This window comes from Nasonia vitripennis, chromosome 2 (genome assembly GCF_009193385.2).
Source record: "Nasonia vitripennis strain AsymCx chromosome 2, Nvit_psr_1.1, whole genome shotgun sequence".
Classification (NCBI taxonomy): Eukaryota; Metazoa; Arthropoda; class Insecta; order Hymenoptera; family Pteromalidae; genus Nasonia; species Nasonia vitripennis.
The window spans coordinates 20,471,593-20,496,992 of NC_045758.1; the positions used below are offsets into that span (position 1 = coordinate 20,471,593).

The 25,400-nt window shown below is 39.5% G+C and overlaps 1 protein-coding gene across 3 annotated transcripts in view; it reads right to left on the reverse strand.

Moving 5' to 3' along the window:
* Positions 1 to 1,138: 1,138 nt before the first annotated feature.
* The window catches only part of LOC100118376 (UDP-glucose 4-epimerase-like), a 55,482-nt gene continuing 31,220 nt past the window's right edge, over positions 1,139 to 25,400 (reverse strand). The window contains exons 1-7 of one of the 3 annotated variants that reach the window (XM_001602307.5): positions 21,678 to 21,953; positions 20,461 to 20,714; positions 20,271 to 20,384; positions 20,032 to 20,208; positions 19,773 to 19,953; positions 1,384 to 1,665; positions 1,139 to 1,317 (exon numbers count right to left, since the gene is read on the reverse strand). In XM_001602307.5, coding sequence (XP_001602357.1) covers positions 1,241 to 1,317; positions 1,384 to 1,665; positions 19,773 to 19,953; positions 20,032 to 20,208; positions 20,271 to 20,384; positions 20,461 to 20,712 — 1,083 coding nt within the window. In that variant the 5' untranslated portion in view covers positions 20,713 to 20,714; positions 21,678 to 21,953 and the 3' untranslated portion in view covers positions 1,139 to 1,240. Of the gene's footprint in view, positions 1,318 to 1,383; positions 1,666 to 19,772; positions 19,954 to 20,031; positions 20,209 to 20,270; positions 20,385 to 20,460; positions 20,715 to 21,393; positions 21,586 to 21,677; positions 21,954 to 25,400 lie in introns of those variants that run through there. The other 2 variants (XM_031923420.2, XM_031923419.2) reach the window with 2 other exon arrangements.

Consider the following 25,400-nt stretch of genomic DNA (forward strand, 5'->3'; position numbering starts at 1 on the left):
GATTGGCCCCATAAAATTCACACATGAGCATTTACTCAAAAAATCAACACCTTAAACATGCACACATTGTAATAATGCGATAAGTGTGGGGTACATACTGTTAAAATGCCAGACCTTTGCCAATGAAAGGAAAAAGTTCAAGCTTAAGAACAGTCTAAATGAAATATTAAACAATCACGAACAATATAGAAATAAACTGAAATTTTTAGAAGAAATTAATTGTACAATTCTAATTTAGAATATCAATTATATGTTTACATCAATTCAATTTTGTATTATTCGGACATTGTAGCAATCCTATATTATTTATATTGTAGTAATTCTGTAACACTCTTATATTATAACTTATGTATATGAACCTCTGTAAGTTTCTATACTGTAAAATACAGTGACTATTTATGTACATGTATATGAATATAACATCTCTTTAAAATTATACACCAATACATTGACAGAGCTGTAACTGTATTAGCAAACCAATACTTGTATTGTACGCAATATGGTATTTGTATGCAAACTGACGCCTGTATATATATTTTATATCAATTCTGTAATTACTGCATATAAGTCGCTAATACCTATTGAGGATGCGACTTTAAATAAATAAATAAATAAAAAGGTTTTATAAGAAAAAAAAATTGAAAAAAAATGCTATATAGGTCATAAAATATGTTTTCTAAATTCTACAGGAAATTTGCATAACTCTGCTCTAGGAATACTCAGAGGTCTAAAATTAATAGTTCTTTTGGATGTATCCCGGACTAGTGCAAAAATTTTGCCGAGATTTGAACAAATTTTCCACTTGTTGACATGGAATTAGGAATGTTAACATGCAAGCTCGGCCCAGAGGGCGTCTTGGTTCCCAGCCCCAAACCCGTGTTAAATGTATATCTATATATATGCTCGCGGATACGCTCTTGTAGTCTTGTGTGTGTGTGTGTGTGTGTGTGTGTGTGTGTGTGTGTGAATCACGTGACCTAACTCACGCATGCAAGAGCGTGTCCGTGAGCATATTAACATTCCTAATAGCCTATACACACACGCGCGCACGCGTGCACATACGCGCGCATAAATATTTATATATACACATATTCCTTAGGTAAATATTGTTTACATCATTAAGATCTGATACAACATATCTGATTAACTTTGAGTTATCAAAAATGCACTTGATAATTCTATTTTATTTGGTATCCATACTGACACAATAAGATTTATTTTTTGAATAACGTTAGCGTCGCTAAATAGAATTTCCATTTTTATAAGATATTCGATATCCACAGGGGTTCATCTTTTGCCATCGCCAAAAGTCTTGGCCTAAAAATATTAATTTTTTTTCTAATTCAATATTAGATGTATTAGGTAATTATTTCATTTACTTACACATTTGTTCTACACTATATTTAGCCTTCCAACCTAATTCATTTTCTGCTAAACTTGTGTTTGCAAACATTGATACTATGTCGCCGTCTCTTCTATCCTTAATAACATATGGTACACAAGTTCCAGTTACTTTTTCAAAAGTTTTAACTAGTTCTAAGACAGAAACGCCACTTCCTGTGCCAAGATTATATATTTTAAGTCTATTATGCTGTTTGTGCAATGCATGCAAAGCAGCTACATGACCAGATGCTAAATCCATAATATGAATATAATCCCTGATTCCTGTAAAAATGAAATGTACATCAAACATGGTTATACGCATATACGAATTTCCACTAAAATTTATGTAAACATAACTATGTTAAAAATTTTAACTTTTTTTGAGAGGCTTATCAAACGGACAAACTTTTTCGGTTTTTTAAATCATTCTAGCACTAAATACCCTGATTGTAACGCAAACTCGAATGGCGACCCAATTTAGTGGCCGCATCAATTCACGTCAGTATTCACAAAAAGTAGCCATTGTTCAAGGGCAAGTATCTCGATGGAAGGTAATTCTGCTAAAACGTTTTTGAAATGCATCTATATACGATTGTTCTATTAAAAAAATCTAACCAATGAGAAAGAACGATTTCAAAAGCGTTTCATCACAATTACCTTCCATCGAGTGTACTTAATGTCTGAAGCCTAAAACCTTCAAAAACCACTTTTCCTGACTCAGGAACCTTGAAAACATTGAAACCTATCAAAATCTTTGTTATCGTAAACTGAAAATATATACTACTAGATTGAAAGTACAGGCTCTCTGATTATATGTGACATACGTGTAACTAATACTATTCTTATACCTAGACACTAAAAACTACGGAGCGCGCCACCTAGACCTTGTCATCGACCACCTTATACACCTAGACACGCCCCTCGAATAGTATTTCCATCTAGACCAAAAATTTCAATTTGGCCATCCACAATTTGGTTTTATTATATATTGTAAGTATACCATTGATGACAGAAGTATAGACAATTGATCAAGAAAGTTAAGCAGCGTTAGCCGGGGTTCGTAAGTGGATGGGTGACCGCTCTATAAAGTTAGAAAAAAAAAACAATAAGTACTTTTTTAGGCACGACCGTGACACGGAAATGCCTTATAGTTTTGTCAGCGAAAAATGTGTGAGATGCGATATCTCACGCAATTTTTCGAAAGATCGAGCTGAAATTTTCGAAGGAGTCTCGCAAAAACTAAAAAACTAAATTTTTTTATCCCAATCCTATATGTTTTTTTGAAATGCGGGCACAATTTGTTTGATTTTTGCGTGCATTTTTAAATAAATATGTTAGTGTTACACGATTATCTTTGAGAGACTTAAGTCGATCAGGCTAAAAATTTGTGTGCGAACTCCCCTCACCACCAGAACATTATGGTCCTATTTTCAGCTTAATTCCGCATATGTGCAAATCCACATAAAGACAGACACTTCGGAAGGTCTGAGTGAAAAAAATTTTAATTTGAGGGCACACCTACCAGACCAACTTTTTGGGTTCCTTAGGCCACACAGAACACGAAAAACCTTGAATTCCCACGATTCAGAAATACCTATTTTTGCCGGGCAGTTTAAATTCTCTTACGGCAATTTAACATGGGGAAAATTAACGAAAATTAGCCATGGTTCAACTTTACTCAATCAGGGTATGAACGCACAATCCAAAAATGTGTATTAATACGATCAAAGTATTCGAAGAAAGCTTTAATTTGAAGGCTGGTGGGTTAAAAATGGTTTCCTGGGTAAAAAGTTGTCCAGGCTTCAAAATAGCGAAAAATCATGAAAACTTGGATTTTTTACGAAAATCGGCGATTTTTCTTATTTTTTATATCCTTATAACTTTTAATCCCAGCGGTCAATTTCGACCATCCGAAGCTCAAATTTAAGCTCTTTTCTACAGCTTTCGATATGAAAATTTAGATTAACATTTTTATTTTACGATCAGCTATATATATGCCCATCAATTATGGCTGTTTTTTGATCTTTTTCATTGCCATATATATAGCTGATGAAACCAGTAAAATGTTTAATCTGATTTTTGAAAGCGAAAGAGGAAAAAATGAGCTACAATTTAAGTCCCGGGTGGTTGAAATTTACTGCTGGGATCAAAAGTTCTAAGGATGTTAAAAATGGAAAAAATCGCTGATTTTTGTAAAAAATCCAAGTATTCGTGATTTTTCGCTACTTTCAAGCCTAGACAACTTTTCCCTAGGCAGCCATTTTTAACTCACCATCCCTTAAATTGAAGCTCTCTTCGGATACTCTGATCCCACTAATACAAATTTTTCCATTGCGCCTTCATACACTAAGTGGGTAAAGTTGAATCGTAGCTAGTTTTCGTTAATTTTTCCCTTGTTAAATTCCCATAAGAGAATTTAAACTGCCCGGCAAAAAAATAGGTATTTCGAAATCGCGGGAACCCAAGGTTTTCCGTATTCTGGGTGGCCTAAGGAACCCAAAAAGTTGGTCTGGTAGGTGTGCCCTCAAATTAAAATTTTTTTCACTCAGACCCCCAAGTGTCCGGTTTTCCGTGGATTTGCACACCCAGTCAAAAATATCAAGGTTGATATCAACCTTGACATCAAGGTTGATACTACCTTGATTAAACCTTAATTTCAACCTTGATATCAACCTTGATTCCACCTTGATCGAAACGAATGTCAAACATGAATTGCAGGTTCAACAGGATAAATATTGATAATGCATAAGTAAAGGAATGATTGTTAAAATTTATAATCTATACGAACAACAATTTAAGAACAAAAATTAAAAACAGCCGATCCAAAATGGCCGACCACGGCATGCGTTTTTGTACCATATGGCTCGGAAAATTTGTTTCTTGTTGTATTTTTATTAATGGGAAAGTACGCAGAAATAAACGACAAAGCACATCAGCCCTAAGGTTTTTAGGGTCGCTGAACACGAATCAGATATTAGATTTGCAAAATTATTTATTTAAACAATGCTGTTTATGAAAATTATTGCAAAATTAAGAATTTAACACTAGTGTTATTCTGGGGTTTTCCAAGGTTGCTGATCACGAATCTGATATCAGATTTGCAAAATTATTTGTTTAAACGATTGTTTTTACATAAATTATGGCAAAATTCACTTTTTTTCATACGATTCACTAAGAAGATCAAATATATACCGTTTTTGCGGTTGCTAAGCACGAATCTGATATCGAAATTCCGTTTTTGTGGCGAAAAAATATTAATGAATTCATATTGATAAATTTTTTATTTTAAAACTGTATTGGCACATAGGAAAGAGGCGAGGATAATATGTAAGCCCAACATTGTTCAACTAACGTTCTCCACACGCCCTAAAAAAACATTCACCAAAAGACAACGTTGGCACATCAGAGAAAGGCAAGAAAAGCGAGGAATAAATCTGAACCCAAAATACTTAAACCAAACTACCCCACGCTCGCCCAGTAAAAAAATTTATTTTAAAAACACGGCGGCACATCGAAGCAAGGCGAGCTAAGCGAGGAATGAATCTAAAACCTAAATGTGTAAAGCCAATTACCCCACGCTCCCCGAGTACACAAATTTATTTTAAAAACACGTCGGTACATCAAAGGAAGGCAAACTGAGCGAGGAATAAATCCAAAACCAAAATGCGTAATCCAAACTACCCAACATTCTCTAAGTAAAATAATTTATTTAAACTACACCTCGGCACATTGAAGGAAGGCGAGCGAAGCGAGGAATAAATCTAAACCTAAAACGCTTAAACCCAATGACCCCACGCTCCATGAGTACAATAATTATTTTTAAAAACACGTCGGCACATCGGAGGAAGGCAACCAAAGCGAGGAATAGATCAAAACCCAGAATACTTGAACCCAAGTACCCCACGCTCCCCGAGTCTAATAATATATTTAAGCTACACCTCGGCACATCGAAGGAACGCGAGGAAAGCGAGGAATGAATCTAAAACCTAAATGTGTAAACCCAATTACCCCACGCTCCCCGAGTACAATAATTTTTTTTTTAAACACGTCGGCACATTCATGGAAGGTGAGCGAAGCAAGGAATAAATCTAACACCTGAATGTGTAAACCTACTTACCCCATACTCTCCGAGTTTAATAATTTATTTAAGCTACACCTCGGCATATCGAAGAAAGCCGAGCAAACCGAGGAATAAATCTAAAACTTGAATATTTTAACCAAAGTACCCCACGCTCCCCGAGTCTAATAATATATTTAAGCTACACCTCGGCACATCGAAGGAAGGCGAGCTAAGCGAGGAATAAATCTAAAACCTAAATGTGTAAACCCAATTACCCCACGCCCCCCGAGTAAAATAATTTATTTTGAAAACACGTCGGTACATCAAAAGAAGGCGAGCTGAGCGAGGAATACATTCACAACCAAAATGCGTAAACCGCCACTTTCATAATCATGAAAATTGCGGGATTTTTCGAAGTCTAGAAATTAGTGTCTTTTTTCATGATTTTTCCGCATTTTCAATTGTGCGTAACTTTTGACCAAATCAAGCTCTTCTCCCATATTCTCTTTCTACCGTAATACATTTTCTGTTTGTGTCTTAATCCTTTAGGTACATGCCGTTGAGCAATGGCCATTTTTCGACGTATTTAAAGGGCCTAGAAATCAGTGTCACAAGGCACTTCTTCGATGTTGGAACGTGGGTTTGAATGGTTCTAAACATGTACAATAAGAAAAAAAAGTTGCGGAAGTGTGCCCCAACATTTGTTTTTTTTTCGGTTTCTCCCACCAGAAAATGACATTTTTTCCGTAGAATTCCCTATATACTCGCGATAATAATATTAAGAGCATTATTTACTCGTTTATTGGCAGCGTTTACGGGCCGTATGATACCTCACCCGCTAGTTTCATGAGGAGCGCAGTTTCAGTATATCTGTAGTCTATACATCTAAGACTAATGTGCTACTCAACGATCCCAGAATTTAATAATTTATTCAAGCTACACCTCTGTTCATCGAAGTAAGGAAGCATTTGATGTGCCGAGGTGTAGTTTTTAGTATATTACGATACGTGTGCCCTAAGAAGCCGATTATTGCACGGCGTGTATTAACGCCCGAGCGCATCAAGGGTGATAAAACACCGTGCACTAATGGGCTGCTTAGTTTACAAGTATCGTAGACAATTTTATAGCACAGATGCTTAAATCCGCCAAGTCACGTCAATCCATAATCTAAGCAGTCCATTATTGCACCGTGAGGTTAGCGCACGAGCGTAGCGAGTAAACGGTGCAATAATGGACTACTTAGGTCACGGATAGGCGTGACTTAAACGCGGATTTAAGCCACACTGTGCTATAATAGTACATTACGATACGTGTGACTTAAATGGTTCATTTTTACACGGCGCAGTTAGCACCCGAGCGTAGCGAGGGCGCTAAGCGCCGTGTAAAACTGAACCATTTAAGTCAAGAGTATCGTATAAAATATATTATTACACTCGGTGAGCGTGGGGTACTTGGGTTCACGTATTCTGGGTTTTGATCTATTCCTCGCTTTGCTTGCCTTCCTCCGATGTACCGATGTGTTTTTAAAAATAATTATTGTACTTGTGAAGCGTGGGGTCATTGGGTTTAAGTGTTTTAGGTTTAGATTTATTTCTCGCTTCGCTCGCCTTCCTTCAATGTGCCGAGGTGTAGTTTAAATAAATTATTTTACTTAGGGAACGTTGGGTAGTTTGGATTACGCATTTTGGTTTTGGATTTATTCCTCGCTTTGCTTGCCTTCCTCCGATGTGCCAACGTAGTCTTTTGGTGAATGTTTTTTGAAAAAAAGGACGTGTGGAGAACGTTAGTTGAACAATTTTGGCCTTACATTTTATCCTCGCCTCTCTCTGATGTGCCAATACAATTTTAAAATAATAAATTAATCAATATGAATCAATTAATATCAGATTCGTACTTAGCAACCCCACAAACGGTATATATTTGATCCTCTTCGTGCATTTTGCACATGTGATATCAGATTCGCGATGAGCGTCCTTCGAAACCCCAAGAATAACACAAGTGTTTGTTAAATCCTCAATTTTGCAATAATTTGCATAAAAAGCATTATTTAAATAAATAATTTTGCAAATCTGATATCAGATTCGGGTTCAGCGACCCTAAAAACCATAAGACTGATGTGCTTTGTCGTTTATTTCTCCGTATGTTTCAATTAATAAAAATACGACAAGAAACAAATTTTCAGAGCCATATAGTACAAAAACGCATGCAGTGGTCGGCCATTCTACATCGGCCATTTTGAATTTTTATTGTCAAATTTTGGTTTAGCGATGGCAAAAAAAAGACAAGACACAAATTTTCAGAGCCATATAGTACAAAAACGCATGCCGTGGTCGGTCATTTTGGATCGGCTATTTTCAATTTTTGTTCTTAAATTGTTATTCGTATAGATTATAAGTTTCAACAATCGATGCTTTTACTTATGCATTATCAATATTTATCCTGTTAAACCTGCAATTCACGTTTAATATTCGTTTCGATTAAAATGGAATCAAGGTTGAAAGAAAGGTTCAATCAAGGTAGTATCAACCTTGATATTTTTGACAGGGGCATATACGCAGAATTACCTTCAAAAATCGCTAAAAACGGTTTTTTTGTTGTAACTTGAATTCGAAGCATTCTACAAAAAAAGTTAAATGGAAAAGTTATAAATATTTGAAAAATACAACTTTTTTCGATTGACATTAAATCATAAAAATGCTCATAATTCGACGCGAGCGCTTGTACGATCCAGACGTGCTTCAGACGATCCGCCTCGGCTGTAGCGACTCATTACCTCTGCCTTAAATCTAATTGATTATAGTAAAGTGTATTTGTATTTAGCTTAAGTTTGTGGATAAAGTAAAATCTTTACGTGCGACGTGCGATAACATCTACATCGGTGACCCCGAAATCAAGATGCCGAACGGACAAGACGGAACACTAACTGCTGAAGAGGCAAAGATTCTCCTAGATCAACAGGCTGATCTACAAACTAAACTGAAGGATCTGCAGACGCATCTCAACGCAGCTCGAGCACACGCAGAACAGGTGGAATATGAAGTGTCAACGATGAAGCTAAAATTACGTCCTTTTTGAAAAGAAAATTCTAATCTCTGGTGCGGACATATAGAAATATCCTTTGCGCTGCACAAGGTAACATCCTACATCACAAAATTCAGACAAGTTGTGGTAAACATGGACCAAACTATGCTCCCATACCTCGCAGACATCGTGGAACGACCACCGGCAGAAGGTAAGTACGACGCCGTGAAACAACGCATAATCGAGACGTTCGCGGAAAGCACTGAGAAAAAACTCCGACGCCTGTTACGCAGAACCAACGTTGTAGTCGAAAAACCGACACCCATTCTCCAGAAACTGAGACATCTAGCGAGAGGGGAATGCAGCAACTCGATTCTCCGAACTATATTTATGGAGCATTTCCCGGAGCAGGTTCACCTAGTATACCCACCAGACATCAGATCTGGCAAGACTCGCATTGTAAGCGGACAATATCATAGACGTAATGCGTCCTGAATCACTCGACATTTGCGCCATCAACAAAGGCGCTCAAGCAACCGCAGCGTTCTCAGACTCCAGAAAGGCATGGCAGTCATCACGTGTGAACTCGCCGCGATGCATCGAAGACTCGACGGCAAGAGTAATAACCGATAACGCGCTTGATCTAAAAGCAGAAATGGAGCCAAAAGTGACGACAAGGACCTTTGATTCTACCATGCTCATTTCGGAGAAAAAGCGCGCAATTTCCGAGACCCATGCACGTTCAAAAAAAACTCGGGAAATTAATGGCACTGTCGTCGAACGAGTTGCGACTGACAGTCTTACCAACGGAGCACAAGAATACTGCCTCCATGTTATAGACACTAAGAACGGCAAAAATTCTCGATCGAAACCGGAATGGTTCTTTTGGGCTCAAATTCTAGGAGGATACTTTGTACGCCTGTTCACTGAGAGAAAAGAATCCTTGTCGCAAAGGATTCGCGACTTAACCACAGCTTATTTTTCATGTATTTGTTGCAAACGAAAATTTCTTCATAGTAAGAGAAGAATTCTTAACTATTAATGATTTAGGAATTTTTGAGCGATTGTGGCGCACTGTCGGTAAAAACTTATCGACCGAGTGCAGCAACAGCGCGACTCGTCGGCACGTGACAACGCGAGGCGTCGAAACGTGTCGGCTGCAATCGGAGACCCGTACATGCGTTTATACTATTTCACGTGTGATATGCTTTTTTTACGTACCTGGAAGAAAGCATATTGATGCACAACATTTAAAATATCGTAGGGCTTGTTCAATGAAGTCAAAGATTCTGTATGCATAAATACTTTTGTGATAGTTTCATGCACACAGAAAAGCGGGGTTATTTGTAAGGATATATTCGTATGATACTTATCGTTCTATCATTCGAATATATTTTGCAAAAACAAAGAATCTTTCAACATCGAATAGTCTCAGAACGATACTAAATGATAATAAGAAGTGAAAACAAGTAATTACAGGTAAAGTTACGAAAATTCAAAAATCTGAAAACCTAACTGTTAAGACACTTAGATTTCTCCATATTTTAATCCAATTTTCTTAACAGTTAAGAATTCTTCTTTGTGTCAAGGATTCTTTTCTCTCAGTGTAGTTTTGGTATGAATGCAGGGATTTTAATTTGAATGTTTAGAAAATGTTTTATACCCAAAAAGGTGGTATAATAAGCGAAAAAAAGAAAAAAATTCAGTATTTTTATCGCCAAACCATTTCTAAGCATTCAATTAAAAATTCCTGCATTCATACCAAAACTTCAGGTGTACAAAGTATCCTCCTTGAATCTGAGCACAGAAGAACCATTTGTACACTCGGAATCCTACGGACAGTGAACAAATTCACAAAACATTGCATCGAATGCTACAATGGGCCAGTAGGGATCCAATACGGGTTTACCATTCAGATGATAACACCAAAATACTGAAACTCACATAATGAGGGCCAATACGGTCAGCTAATCAGCTGATTATCCCCTGGTACAAACCCCTAGCAAGTTCTTAGGGTCTCAATCTAAGAAATTAGTAGTTTTACTTGCCAGTTTGTGTTACAAAATGTAACGCTTTTTCTTAGATTGACTATGCTTAATAGTAACTTCCCATAATAGTTAGGAAAAAACTGGAATCCAGTTCCTTCGTAGAAAATATGCCATAAGATATGGCCGGTGAATAACTACTGGCCATATTTTTCTCAGCATAATATGTCAACATAATATGCCCACATTATGTTGAGTACTTGACTCCACCAATGGGTTTATAACCTAAAATTCATAAACTTAATAATCAAATATCTTTTAATGCAGTAAATTCTAAAATCATTTACGTTTAAAAAAAGGATTTTACAATAAATTTTGAAAATACAAGGCAATGTGTTAAGAGCAGTAACCTAACCTTGAATATTCATACATACAAATTTACATATAATCACACTCAAAACTCACTAACATATATGTATACTATTCTGACATACATGTTTTTATGTAAGTGTGAATATTAGAAACAACATCAGGTGAAATTTGTGTGTTCAAGATTATCAACAATGAAGTGTAAAAGTGATGATCTTGACAGATATCCTCTCAACTCAGTGTTCGATTCAGTCGCAAGCAGTATCTATCATTATATAGCCTTATATGCAGTGTATTGATACATACATACCGATACCTACATTTCGTCCTGCGCACGTCTCGTCCTCTCCTACTTCGCAGACGCGGGCTTTTCGAATATGTCGAATTGCATTCAGACCGTTACATATTATTATTGATATTTAATGTTGTTAAGTGAAAGAAATAAACGAAAGAAAGAAATTTTTCTGCGGCGACGGAAATCGAACCTGGACCTCTGGAATGGGAGTCGAGCGCGCTGACCACTTACCCAAACAGTACTGTTATCTACTAAATTTCAAATCTGATATATTAATCACATTTACTCATGAGTTAATATTAATAATAAATTGCGAGCCGTGCGAGCCTCCCCGTGTGTGAGACTCTCCTGACGCGGGACAACGCGACAACGCCAGGCATACTCACTAACTCACTAAAACTCCACCTCTCGTAGGGCCGCGAAAACCCCCCCGGTAACCGCTTTCGCATTCCTTCGGGGGGTCGCCTGTCTTGTAGCTGTGCTAGCCGTCAACTAGTCTTGTAAACAATCGTCATTGTTTTTCGCGCGGAGAACCGTCTCCACGTACGCCGTTATCTCGTCCCAGTTCTGCTTGCTGTCAAGCATCGTTTCGACTACAGTCTCGGGCGTGAACGGCCCTATCGTCAGCTCCAGTGCTCTACGCTTTTCAGCCCAGTGAGGGCAGTCAAAAAACGTGTGTCTCACGTGGTCCCGTTCGTCACCGCAGTACTTACACCCCGGTGGTGCCACCCTGTTCATCGCGAACAGGTAGTTCCTAAAGTATCCGTGACCGGAGAAAAACTGGGTAAGGTAAAAATTGACATCCCCCCATTTCCTGTCCACCCACAGGCCCACATCTTTTATAAGGGTCCTAGTCCATCTAGCCTTTGGATAATCGGTCTACCTAGTCTACCAATTGCGCATTGTTATTTCTCTTTCTACCACGGCAATCGAGGTGCTATTCGACGCTAAACGAGCCTCGTAGATCCGCTTGCGTTCAATCGCAAGAAGATCTACGGGGATTACCCCCGCGATTACCATCGATGCCTCGGCCGCGACCGCCCGGTAGGAGCATGCTATTCTAAGGGCCCCCTTCGCTGTACCGCCATAATCTTTTTCCGATACTTATTCATAGTCATAGCGTCGGCCCACACCTCTGCTCCATATAACAGGATAGTGGTCGCCATGAGTAGCCGCCTAACTGTTGGCCTAGGCCCACGGACGTTAGCCACGAGTCGGCTAAGTTGCGCTATTCTAGTCGTGGCTTTTTTACAGACGCGATCTAGGTGCTCCCCGTAGTTCAACTTCGTGTCTAGAGTTATTCCTAGATACTTGGCTGATGGTTTTGTCGTTATAGTCTCGCTGCCTACCTTCATGGGTATGATGGTCGGTATCCGCTTTCCTGTCAATAGGACAATTTCGGTCTTATCAAGTGCTAAAGTCAATCCGTTGTTCGCCATCCACCATAGCACTCTACTTATGATCGCGTTTAACTTCGCTTGCACGATGCCCATATTCCGTGCTGTTATAACCGCGGCCACGTCGTCGGCGTATCCAACGAGCATCACGGCCCCCGGCATTTCGAGTTTCAGAAGCCCATCGTACAAGATACCCCAGAAGTCTGGCCCCAAGGTCTAACCCTGCGCAACTCCTGCAGTTATAGACCTTCTTCTGCGCCCTTTTTTCGTGTCATACTCGATAACCCGGTCCCTCGGATAATCTTCCGTAAGACGCATAATGTATCGCGGCATACCGAATGATTCTAAGGCAGCAAGTATGTCGGTCCATCTTGCCGAATTGAACGCGTTTTTTACGTCTAACGTTACCAGAATCACCATGTCTAGTCGCGTGTCTAACTTCCTCTACTTTCTTTACCGTGTCTGTTACCTCTCTAACGGCCCCTATGGTGGATCGTCCTTTTCTAAAGCCATACTGTTTATCGGAAAGGTCTCCTGCTTTGCGTACAGCACTTAGTATTCGCGGTTTAACCAGTGCTTCCCCCGTCTTTCCCATTGTGTCTAAAAGACTCAGTGGCCTATATGAAGTATCCGTATCCGCTTCTTTTTTCGGTTTTTCAATCAGTACAAGTCTCGCTCTTATCCACCGCGAGCTAAAAACTCCCTGCACCAGGCACTGGTTGTACATCTCCAAGAGCAACTCAGGCCGCTGCGACGCGACGATCCTGAGCATTTTTCCGCAGGGATGCCATCCAGTCCCGGTGCTCTGCCACTCTTAAGGGACGAAGTTGCCGCGATGAGTTCGCCTTCTGTAAAAAGAGGTATCTCGTCTGCCGGTATTTCCGCCGTTTCTGTCTGGGGTCTGCCGGGATGTGTGCGGTACAGCCCATCGATTACTTTTTCCATCGTTTCAGCTTCCATGGGTTCCGTGCGTTTCATTTCGCCCATCTTTCGTGTAACAATCGCATATCCATCGCCGATTGGATCTTTCTCGACGTCGTCTCCGGCTTCAAGTCTTTTCTGCTTCCAGGCTCTTTGAGCCCTTCTTCTAGAGTAGAAATTTTCTTTCCTAAGCTCCGCAATGTCTTCTGTCCACCAATACACCGATCTTCTCTGGTGGCTGGTAGACACCCTGGGCATGGTCGCTTCGCAGATTTCAGTTATCAGATTAGTAGTTTTCTCTACTATTGTCTCTGCTCTTTCGCGTCCGCCTAATTCGTGCGGGACCCGTTGGATGGAAGGTTTGTGCTTTGAATTAACATCGCGAGTGTCTCTCGGTTCATGCGTCGGGTGTTCCATCTTGGCGCTCGACTGTGATTTCTCCTTGTACTGGTCTCACGGTCTTCGTTGATATTGAATAGAATATACTGGTGGTCGCTAGCTGTATATTCTTCTGTGACGTGCCCGTCCCTTATGTTGCGGGTCGTCATTTCGCTTGCGTAGGTTACATCCGGTATTGATTCCCCAAAGCCTGTTCTACAGTAGGTAGTGGTATTACCCTCATTCACTATAATCAAGTTCAGCCTGGCTGCCATCTCGAGGATGGCTCTGCCTCTTGGGTTCGTCGTCGGCATGCCCCATTCTGTGGTCCTCGCGTTGAAGTCGCCCCCGATCACGATTTCCCCGGGGACCTCTCTAATAGCGTCCTCCAATACCCCTAGTTTCCTTGTAAAGTCGGCGGCAGTTAGGTTCGGTGACAGATATACGCTGAAGAATGTTATGCGACCCATTCTTTCCCTTACGTAGTCTTCTCCCGTACCCGTATTCGCCAACCCGCGCCCGGGCACCCTAATGGCTGCGGTTTTTTCGCCGTTTGACACCCAAAAGGGTGGGTCTAGGTTCTTGTATTGTTCGGTTCACATGTTGGGTTAGCAGATCATGTGCGAGCATACTTCTGTGCAGGTTTCCTTGGAGTATCCTCGCCATTATCTTTGGATCTTACTTGCGTTTAGGGCCGTCCGGAAGACTGCACACGCTCCGATGCCTGGAGTGTACATCGTCCTATCCTCAGGGGTCTTGTCGTACTTGCAAAGAAAACACTTTATTTGTTGGGTCGGTACATTGCATGCCGCCGCTCTATGTCCACCCGCACCACACTTCCAACAGCTAGTGCTCCTGTCAGGGCCTTTGCATTTGGCTTTCACGTGCCCGTAGCCAAGGCAACGGTAGCATCGCGTGACGCTCGCTCGCACCCGCACTCAGCAGTTTACCCAGCCGATGCGAATCTTTCCCTTTTTGAGCAGTGCGGCGGCCTTGGTCTGGTTCAATTCGCCCATCGCCATCCTCTGCTCTCTCGTGTTTGGCTCAAACAGATGGACTTTGGCATCTTCTTTGCCGCAGCCTGTTGCGGCTGTGATAGCACTGTTGACCTCTTCCTTCGTCTTAAGTCCATGGATGTCTCTGATCTCTAGTATTATCTTGGAGATCTTGCCGTTAATTGTGCCTGCTTGTCCGATTGCCTCTTGGATGGCCTTTTGAAATGACTTCATTTCGTCATTGCTTTTGCCCACCCCGACCAGAACGCCGCCTTCTCTCGTTTTGCGAACAAATTTAACCACCGTGTTTAGCTCTTCCGGCTTTACCTGTGCCTTCATCAGAGATAAAATGTCAAAATAGGTCTTGCCACTCTCCGGCTTTATCAGAATGGCGTCCGTCCTCTCACGTGGAGCCTTCTCTTCTCTCTTCTTTAGTTGGATCTGCTCCGGCTTTACCTTCTGTTTCTTTTTAGCCTTCCTGCCAGCAGCTACTTCCCATTGTGTCTGGCCGTTCCCCTCGCTGTCCCTACTCGTCGAGGGAGCACTTACATCCTTCTTGTCTTTTTTGGCGGGGGTACCGCCGCCTCCGTCAGATGATGCCCGTACCCTCTTCTTTGATTCTACCGTTTTTTGAGGCTTTGCATTGTACTCACTAGATTGTTTGGGGGACTGCCTCTTCGCGACATTTTTCATCTGGTCAAGAAGCGTGAAAGCTTCGATCATCATGGATCCTATTAAGGGTATGCCTTCTTTGATCTTGATATTCACGCCCTTTTGCTTTTCCAGGGTTTTGGTCATTTCCCTGGCCGTTTCACGCACCTCCCGTAGCTTGTCTCGCAGGCTGGCGTGGGCTTGTTGCCAATCCTTTATGGTCTGGCTCTCTTCTCCTACCGCTGCGTTCTTGTCATACCGGCACTCATGGCGCTGCCTATACTGGTACTGCTGCTTGATTTGTGGATTGGATATCCACCGTCTTATGTTGTTGGCACCCTTAAGGTTTCAACTTCCAGGTTCTCCTGTGGGTTTCCCCGAGTTCGTTTGTGGTTCCCATATTATAAGCATTTTTCTTCATCCTGGCATGTGTCCCTGGATCCACCCGTCTATGGGGGCAGCTGACATGGCCCCAACACATGATTGTAGGCGGTGCCAGACTGGGTACATCATGTCAGGGTATAAACAATAGCTGCGAATTATATTTTATCATTAATAATACCAGATAAGCAAAAAATTATAGATTTTGGTATCTGATTACTGCATAAATCAACTTTATAACCTCAAATTCTGGCACACGGAGAAATTCTTAAAATAATTTTTACTATATAATGTAGTAATTTATAGTAAACACGTAACAAATTTTAATATAAGTCTAACAATTTTTACTATGAATATAGTAAAAACCGTCATGGAGCGAGTATGACCTGCCGTTACTATCTAATATAGTAATTTTTCCTACATATGTAGTAAATTTTAATATATAGTTCTCTCAGTGCAGGAGGCAAAATTCGTATGAAACGCGCCTTAGCCATTTGAGCCACGCAAACGTTGTTATACGATGTGCACAGACTGCGTTATTTGCTGAAATTAAGAGCAGTATTTACCTAACGCCTAAATACTAACATATATTTATTGTATCCCACTCAAATTTGTTAAATTATAATTAATGATAATTATCAATACTTATACAAATCATATTTCTATCTCATTAAAAATGGGTAGTTACCGGCCATTTTCAGCCATGTAAAATGTGAACGGTTTTATACATTTTAACTACCTAGTTCTTAGGTTTTTACCCAGTTTTAATCGGACTTTTTCTACCAGGGTCATTAGCATTTTATCTCATATAAGCGCATATTTGTAACTATCAGCTTAAATAAAAATATTAAGCTAATATCACCTGATAATCAGCTGACGTTTTGACACGATTATCAGCAGATTATTAGCTGATTATCAGCTAATAATCAGCTGATTGTCATCTGTTTTTTTTCAGTAGAGAAGGGACCGTATCGCATAGTAGAGCGCATCACTGATCGATTATACAAAATCGAGGTTTATGGAGGAAAAGCATCTCAATAGAACGACTAAAAGCAGCACACGTTACAAGAGGACATTCTAGCTCAAGAAGACACACAACTAACTTAAAGGGACCTATCAAACAACCCGCAAAAACAACAGCAAAGGGTAAGGTTTTATCCAAATCCTAAGATTAGCCAGGATTCTGGAGGGGGAGTAGATGTGGCGGCTCCGGAGACTTCATCTACAAAAAATGAAGACCGGCACCACCTCTCCGCACAACCGATAGCACTGAACCAGATGCTATCTCTCGACGACGGCGCAAGCAAGTCGTCGTACCGCGCAAGCTGTTCTGACTAATAACTTGGACGCGAGCTCTTGTATGGACGATGATAAATATGCCCGGCATAAAATTAAAACAACAAGAGGATCGTTAATACAAGATTTAAAAATTTTTAAAATAGTACCAAAAAGCACCACACTCGGCAACTATATTGCCTTCAGCCCAGCTGCTCTTAGGCCGCAATCTACGTACTCATGTCTTGATCTCGTTCGACCAGGATAGTACACAAACGAATGTTACAAAAAACAACAAGCAAATTTCAATTCAACGTTTCCTGTATTTTTACCACAAAATTAAGGGTCTATTTTCTCTTTGGAAATCAAAATATGGACAAATGAATTTCAGAAACAATTATAACTCACCTAGGAAACGTCCGCGGCAAATTTTAAAAACGCTATATAGACCAAATCGTAAATTTCGAAGAAATGAAGATAGACGAACGATCAGATCACCTAATCCAACCGTTTTTGCCCCGAGAAGAGATTCGTCAAAGAGTGCACTTTTGAAGTTCACTGTGACCAACGAGTTGATGCTGCACCAGCATCACCGCCACGAGTACGGCTAATTCCACGACTTCCTAATATCGAAGCGCCAGTGATTAGCCTTCAACAGGACATCACACCACCTTAAACTTTACGTTGACAACATAAACCATAGCGACTGTTTTCATCAAGATCAGTAATGCGAGAAGATTCTCCATAGGATGGAGGAAATATTGTCTATGAGTATACTAATTAAAATTTTGTGTCGTAATAGAGTCATCACTTTCGCATTTCACGTTCCGTCGTTTTTGTATGTAGCAAACTTTACAACTCTGGTGAAAATATTGACGTAAATTTGTGATGTATTAAAATTACGTACTACTTCTTCGGCTTATATTTAAAAAATTGAAATACTTTTACGTTGTTTTAACATGTTATTTAATCACATAAATAATAATTAGTTCTAAATAATTATACTTTTGAATACTTTAAATTTGTTAAAATAAGTGGCCATATAGGTGCTACGATTCGGATAGTAGTATGGAAAATGGGGGCTAATGACGAATCTCTAAAAAAAAATTAACTCTTAAAAAAGTAAAAGGTTAGGCAAGTTTGATATATTCCGCAACAAAATTACAGATAGAAAAGAACTGAGATCAATCAAACTCGCCTAACCTTTTACTTTTTTAAGAGTTAATTTTTGTTAGAGATTTCAATCCTTTTTTTAAAATTGTTTAGAGTATTTCATATTCAAAGTCGTAAAAATAAAATATAAGCATCTTTAGCACCATTCGACCACAGCTTTTTTGTAACATTTTTATTACTAAGATGAAATCACTGATTGTTCTAATATACATCACCCTCGAATTATTTCTATACCTAGACACCAAAAACCACGGTGCGAACTACCCAGACCTCGTCATCGGCCACCCTGTACACCTAGACACCGTCCTTAAATGATTTTTACACCTAGACACCAAAAACCACGGAGCGCACCACCTAGACCCCGTCATCAGCCACCTTGTACATCTAGACACCGCCCTTGAATAATTTTTACACCTAGACACCAAAAACCACGGGGCTAACTACCTAGACGTCGTTATTGGCCACCCTGTACCTCTAGACACCTTTCTCGAATGATTTTTACACCTAGGCACAAAAAACCACGGAGCGCGCCACCTAGACTTTGTCATCGTCTACCCTGGCAAGCTAGTTACTGTTACAGCTCCGGAACGCAGAGTATGCACTGGCAACTGCTTAATTCGAAATATCGTAATATATTATTATATTTTCTTGAGAAAGCAATTCTCATCTGTATATAGCTTTGCGGCCAACTTCACGGTCCTAACACTTCTTGCGGCTAACTTAACGGTTCTTTCACATTTCGGGCTGAAGAAGAAAAACGTAATTTTAGCATTTGTGGATTATACGCTCACATATTATAAAAATAAGCAGCCTTTTCACTAATATTTTTGTTGGAAATCATAGTTTAGCTCAGAAAACATACTAATAAGCCAAAAAATCTTACGAACAGTAACAATAAGAATTTTTTTCTGTATCATGAAAAATCCGAACACCAATATAGAAGTAAATAGTGTCACGGGCGCCGCGGCTTCGTCTGCTTCTCAAACTCGCCTTCGTGGCGCTACCGCGCCACTTGATAAATGTTATTTTTTTGTATTCTTTAATTTAGTGAAAGTATTAAAAATGATTAATTCATTAGTCATTAGCCCTCATTTTACTACCATCCAAATCGTAACACCTATACGGCCACTCATTTTAACAAATGTAAAGTATTCAAGGGTATAATTATTTAGAACTAATTATTTATGTGACTAAATATTTTCACCAGGAAATATATCAGATGGCGTCGATGCGAGCCAGCATGCGCTCGTTGTTTCAAACTTACTATTATTTATTGTACTATTTAAAGTGTTGAATAAAAATAGTTATTGAAAGATATGATAACAAGAACGTTATATTATATTTCTCTGCTAAACGTGTTTTTTGCTAATCAACTTTTTTTGAATTTTCATCAAAACAAATTTTGAAATTTTTCCCCTGTTATGTAAGTAACAACGTGTACTGTAACAAGAAGAAAGTAAATTTTTTGGCAGATGAGTTTCGAAATACCTGTTCCATCTTTTGTAGGATAATCTCCCCCAAAGATAGTTAATTCTGATTTTTGTCCAAGGGCAACTTGGGCAATAAATGGCATCAAATTAGTGAATTGTTTGGTTGGATCTTCACCAATTAAACCACTGGGGTGAGCACCAACAGGGTTAAAATATCTCAATGAAATTATATTCCATTTCTGCAAGTTTTTAAGGTTTTTAAGGTTAAAATGAATTAATAGGAAAGATGTTGATTTTAGCAACTTAGTTCTGTTTACCCTTTCAGCTCTTGATATATCTTTGAGCATTTCTTCTATAAAATATTTGGTTCTACCATAAACATTAGTAATATTACCAGTTGGATGGCCTTCTGTAATTGGAAGTTTTTCTGGTTCACCGTAGACTGTACATGAACTACTGAACACCAACTGAAAGCAGCCAGCAGCTTTCATCACCTATAAATGTAAAGGCATTACTAAATACAAAATATGTTTCTTAGTTTTGATGCAAGGTGTACCTCTAATAGATTTATAGCACCGATAATATTATTTCGGTAATAATGTAGGGGGATTTGCATAGATTCACCTACAGCTTTGATGGCTGCAAAATGAACAACGCAGTCTATTTTATGCTGAAAAAAATTAAAAATACATGTGAAATATTAAAATAAACAGTAAAGTTCATTTAGTCAAAATTGCATATTTTACTTTGTTAAAAACTTGTTCGAGCTTGTCTTTGTCGAGCAAATCACAAATATAGAACTTGACGGTTTTCCCAGTTATCTTTTCTACTCTCCTAAGTGCAGCAGACTCTCCGTCACCTTCGGTTACGCTGTTTGCAAAATTGTCGATTGCCACGACATCGTAACCGGATTCCAAGAGTTCGACAATGCAGTGGCTACCAATATAGCCAGCACCTCCGGTCACAAATATTGTTTTCCATGCATTAATAGGTGGCATCTCTATAAAAGAACGTAGCAGTTAAAAGAATATTTTTGGTAAAAATCACTTGATCGACAACAATTAATATGGAAAATGAATTATTCCATATAGGTGTTAAAATAAAAATATTTTGAACAAGGACTCAAGAATACAGGAGGACGCTGAAATACATGTATGCTTGTGTAGCTATACATGAGAACTAAACGGACGTTGACCTCGGATCAACTTTAAAATAATAAGTCCTAGGTCTAAAGCTGTCTATTAGAACGGTAGCTTAGGTGTGCATCGCATACACACAAACACGCACACGGAAACACGTGCGCGCACTTTTGTATGCCCATATCCTTGCGTAGTAAAGAAAGTTTAAGAATTAAGATCAAAATGATAATTGCTCGTCCGGTGCGCACGTGCACAGAACGACGATTTCGACGATCGGTATGTGCATGCTCACTACTATAATATACGAATGTAATGCTTTCCATCCATTAATGTCGGATACCGCTAGAATTCCAGTGAGCCTCGTTAAAAGTTTCTATTTTTTACAGAGTAATCAAGTCACTTTCAATTATGCTTAATTTTGCTTCCAATAAAACAAATCTATCATAAAACCAGCACTAGAACTTTGAGAAGTAATCCTAACAAACATTGAAACTAATTTTTATTACTCGAAGAACTGTTGTGCACACAACATGGACATACCTATACGCGCATGAGATCAGCCGAAACGTGTACAACAAGATTCTTCCTGCATTTCTCATACTAGCACATCTATATAGTTCTGGTTTACATCCCATTTTTTAATAATTTTCGAAATAGTTGTTTTTCTCTTGATTGGAGAAAAAAAGCAGGATGTAAATCACAACAAACCACGTCAATAACTGCACAACTATCAATTTGATTTTATAGATATACAACTTGTAACAATTAAAGAAAAAAAAAATAAGAAAAATACAATAAATTAATGTATCAAGTGCAATACTAACCTGCAAAATACTTTCACCTTATGCAATTTCGCTTTTTGCGATTTGATATTACTGTATTAACTCGAATGCTATAAGAAAACGACAGATGCTACGGCGTCAGCATTCGATGTACTAAAGAGTAAGAACAGAGAAGACCAAGTGTTTAGGCTGCTGATGCTTCCATCCCTTCCCTACATCCCGTGCTCTATCCTGTAGCTATGGTATAGTATATAGCGCAAGTGTATAGATGGTAAATAGGTGTACCGCAAAAGCTGATGGACTCAAATAAATATTAAACTGTAAAGAAATTAAAATCTTTGATTCAAGATAAAAATTGTTAATAATAGATGCCTCATGAAATTAATTTTAAATCACAAAACAATTACATTTTTTACTTATATAGTTTATGAAATGAAAACTTTAATTGGGTAGAATGGAATTTGAGTTAGATAGTATTATTTGCATGAATTTTTAAACAAATAAATTAAGAATAATAAAACCGCTGCCGATTCACTGGCATGTATAATTTCGTTCATATCGAATTATCGTTACCTACATGTATAATATATACTATATTGCAATCAAAAACAGTATTTACAAATTAAAAGTAGGCATAAACTAAATTATTCTATATTAATAAAAACATATAGCAAGCTCGCATGGCTATTGTGTCGAACCATATACGTATTTGCAAGTTAAGGCGTTGTAAGAGGGCGCTGCTATGAGCTCTGTAAGTTATACTAAAACCACTTGACCTTTCGATGCAAATTCTCCTACCCTACCTCAGCTTGCAAAATAATACTATCAGGAACAAAAAATCGATTAGTAATTTAATCGATCTCTATTGACTATTTTTACAGCCCAGTGAAAATAAATGATGTGCCAATTTGTGCCAAAACTGTGCCAAACCATATAAATTTCGGACATTTGGTACGGTTTTAACACAGTTTGGCACAGTTTAGCACAATATGGCATAGTCAAACTTCCGTGCTTATTTTTCATATATCACAGAACAGTTTTTTCCTCAGTTTGGCACAATACTGACACAGAATGGCACAATCTTGACCAAAAATTGCACAATATTGGCACATAATGACACATTAGTATATTACGATACGTGTCACCTAAGCGGCACTTTATTACACGGCGCGTAATTAGCGCCCGAGCGGGGCGAGTGCGATACGGTCGCGCCGTGTGATAAACGTTCCGCTTAGGTCACAAGTATCGTATACTATTTTGTAGCACGTATGACATAAGCCCGCCACCGACACGGGGAGAGGCAGCGGTGAGGGGTGATGGAACGGGGGTTCGGGGGGGGGGGGGGCGGAGCCCCGCCTAAAAAAATGAAAAAAGAGACGAAAAAAATAAAAAATTCTAACCCCTTATATTATACAATTAAGTACAAAAAAATAATCTCTTGCTAAATTATGAAACAAATAATTTTAAACTACTATTTAATAATTTCATACTATCATATGATTTCAAACTATTATTTAATGATTAATGAAATTATTCCCTAGTGGAAGTAATTGGGTGTACCAAAGTGTGCCAAAGTGTGCCATACTGTGCCAAAGTGTGTCAAAGGGTTCAAATTCGGAAATTTGCTGCACTTTGGCACACTTTGGCACACTTTAACACACATGGATTTTTGGGAAACAAACATCTCCTTTTTGACAAAGTATGTCGCAGTATGGCACAATTTGGCACAGTTTGGCACAGTATGGCACAGCATGGCACACTTTATGACACTTTGGCACACTATGGCACAGCATGGCATACTTTATGACACTTTGGCACACCATGGCACAGTTTGGGACACTTTGGCACAGTATGGCACAGCATGGCACACTTTATTACACTTTGGCACACCCCGATAACATGATGTCGGCGGAATGACGGCACCGAGACTGCTCGGAATGGGCCACGCGTGACGTCCAGGTACCCCTGCTCAGGGACACGGAAATGACGGCATTGTGCTGAGCACAATGACGGCACGCGGTGCAAGCATCGTGCCGGCACTTAAATTAACGAAAAAACAAAAAAATTAAAACCCTAACGGGGATCGAACCCTGAACCTTTTAGTTAGCAGGCTGGCACTTTACCACTCGACCACGAACACTTGTTACAAGTCATAGGTAATTGTGTCCTTATATACTGCAAGCAGCTGTTGATGTTAATAAAGTTGCAAGTTATTGTAATAAACAATAACCAGAATTATTATCAACGCGATAACAACATCGATATTCGCCGCTTATTTCGTGTATAGGCGTGAAACCGGCAGGCTGCTATAAATTCGGTAGTTATAAAAGAGTCGTCATAATAATATGATTAGTGAAAATTGACAACGAACAAAGTCCGGTGGATAAATAATAGCCCAAATTAAAAAAATCAACAGCCTTAAAATATCATACATTGAAAAGCCTTATTTCGTGAATTGTGCGGCTGAAAAATTTCTAAGTTTCGCAGCCAACAAAGGCAGCATTCTGTGGGAATTTCGTTCCGACAGAATGCTGTCATGGCAAGAAGCACTCACAGCAGGCATTCTGCTAGCACTCTGAGAGCGCCAAATGTTAATAAATTTTGAACACGGGTCGACGGCACAATGCCGTCAGGTAGCTCCTCAAAATGTCTTCATAATGCTGCCATGAGTGCCAACACGGCGTGCCCGCAAAATGCCGACATTTTGCCTTCGTTCGTGCCGGTGTCATACAGTCGGCACTCATGGACGTCATTCTGACAAAGTTTCGTGCCGTCGCAATGTGAGCACGCGTGCTGGCACGCTGTGCCGCCAAAATGTCAACATTATGACTTCCCGAATGGCAGGAAAAAAAAAATTGTTGAAAATTCCAACGAAAGATGTCTTGGGGACGTCACAATGACGGCACGAGCGGCCAGCATGCGTGACCCCAAAATGCCCGGCACGCGATGTTATCGGGGTTAACATTTGGCGCTGTCAGAGTGCTAGCAGAATGCCTGCTGGGAGTGCTGCTCGCCATGACAGCATTCTGTCGGAACGAAATTCCCGCAGAATGCTGCCTTTGTTGGCTGCGAAACTTAGAAAATGTTCAGCCGCACAATTCACGAAATAAGGCTTTTCAATGTATTATATTTTAAGGCTGTTGATTTTGTTAATTTGGGCTATTATTTATCCACCGGACTTTTTTCGTTGTCAATTTTCACTAATCATATTATTATGACGACTCTTTTATAACTACCGAATTTATAGCAGCCTGCCAGTTTCACGCCTATACACGAAATAAGCGGCGAATATCGATGTTGTTATCGCGTTGATAATAATTTTGGTGATTGTTTATTACAATAACTTGCAACTTTATTAACATCAACAGCTGCTCGCAGTACATAAGGACACAATTAGCTACGACTTGTAACAAGTGTTCGTGGTCGAGTGGTAAAGTGCCAGCCTGCTAACTGAAAGGTTCAGGGTTCGATCCCCGTTAGGGTTTTCGTTTTTTCGCTTAATTTAAGTGCCGGCACGATGCTTGCACCGCGTGCCGTCATTGTGCTCAGCACAATGCCATCACTTCCGTGTCCCGGAGCAGGGGTACCTGGACGTCACGCGTAGCCCATTCCGTGCAGTCTCCGTGCCGTCATTCGGCCGACATCATGTTATCGGCCGGGCGGGGAAACCATGTGTGTCAAAATGTGCCAAAGTATACCAAGGTATGCCAAAGGGTAGTAAATTTTCGAATTTGAACACTTTGGAACATTATGGCACACTATAGC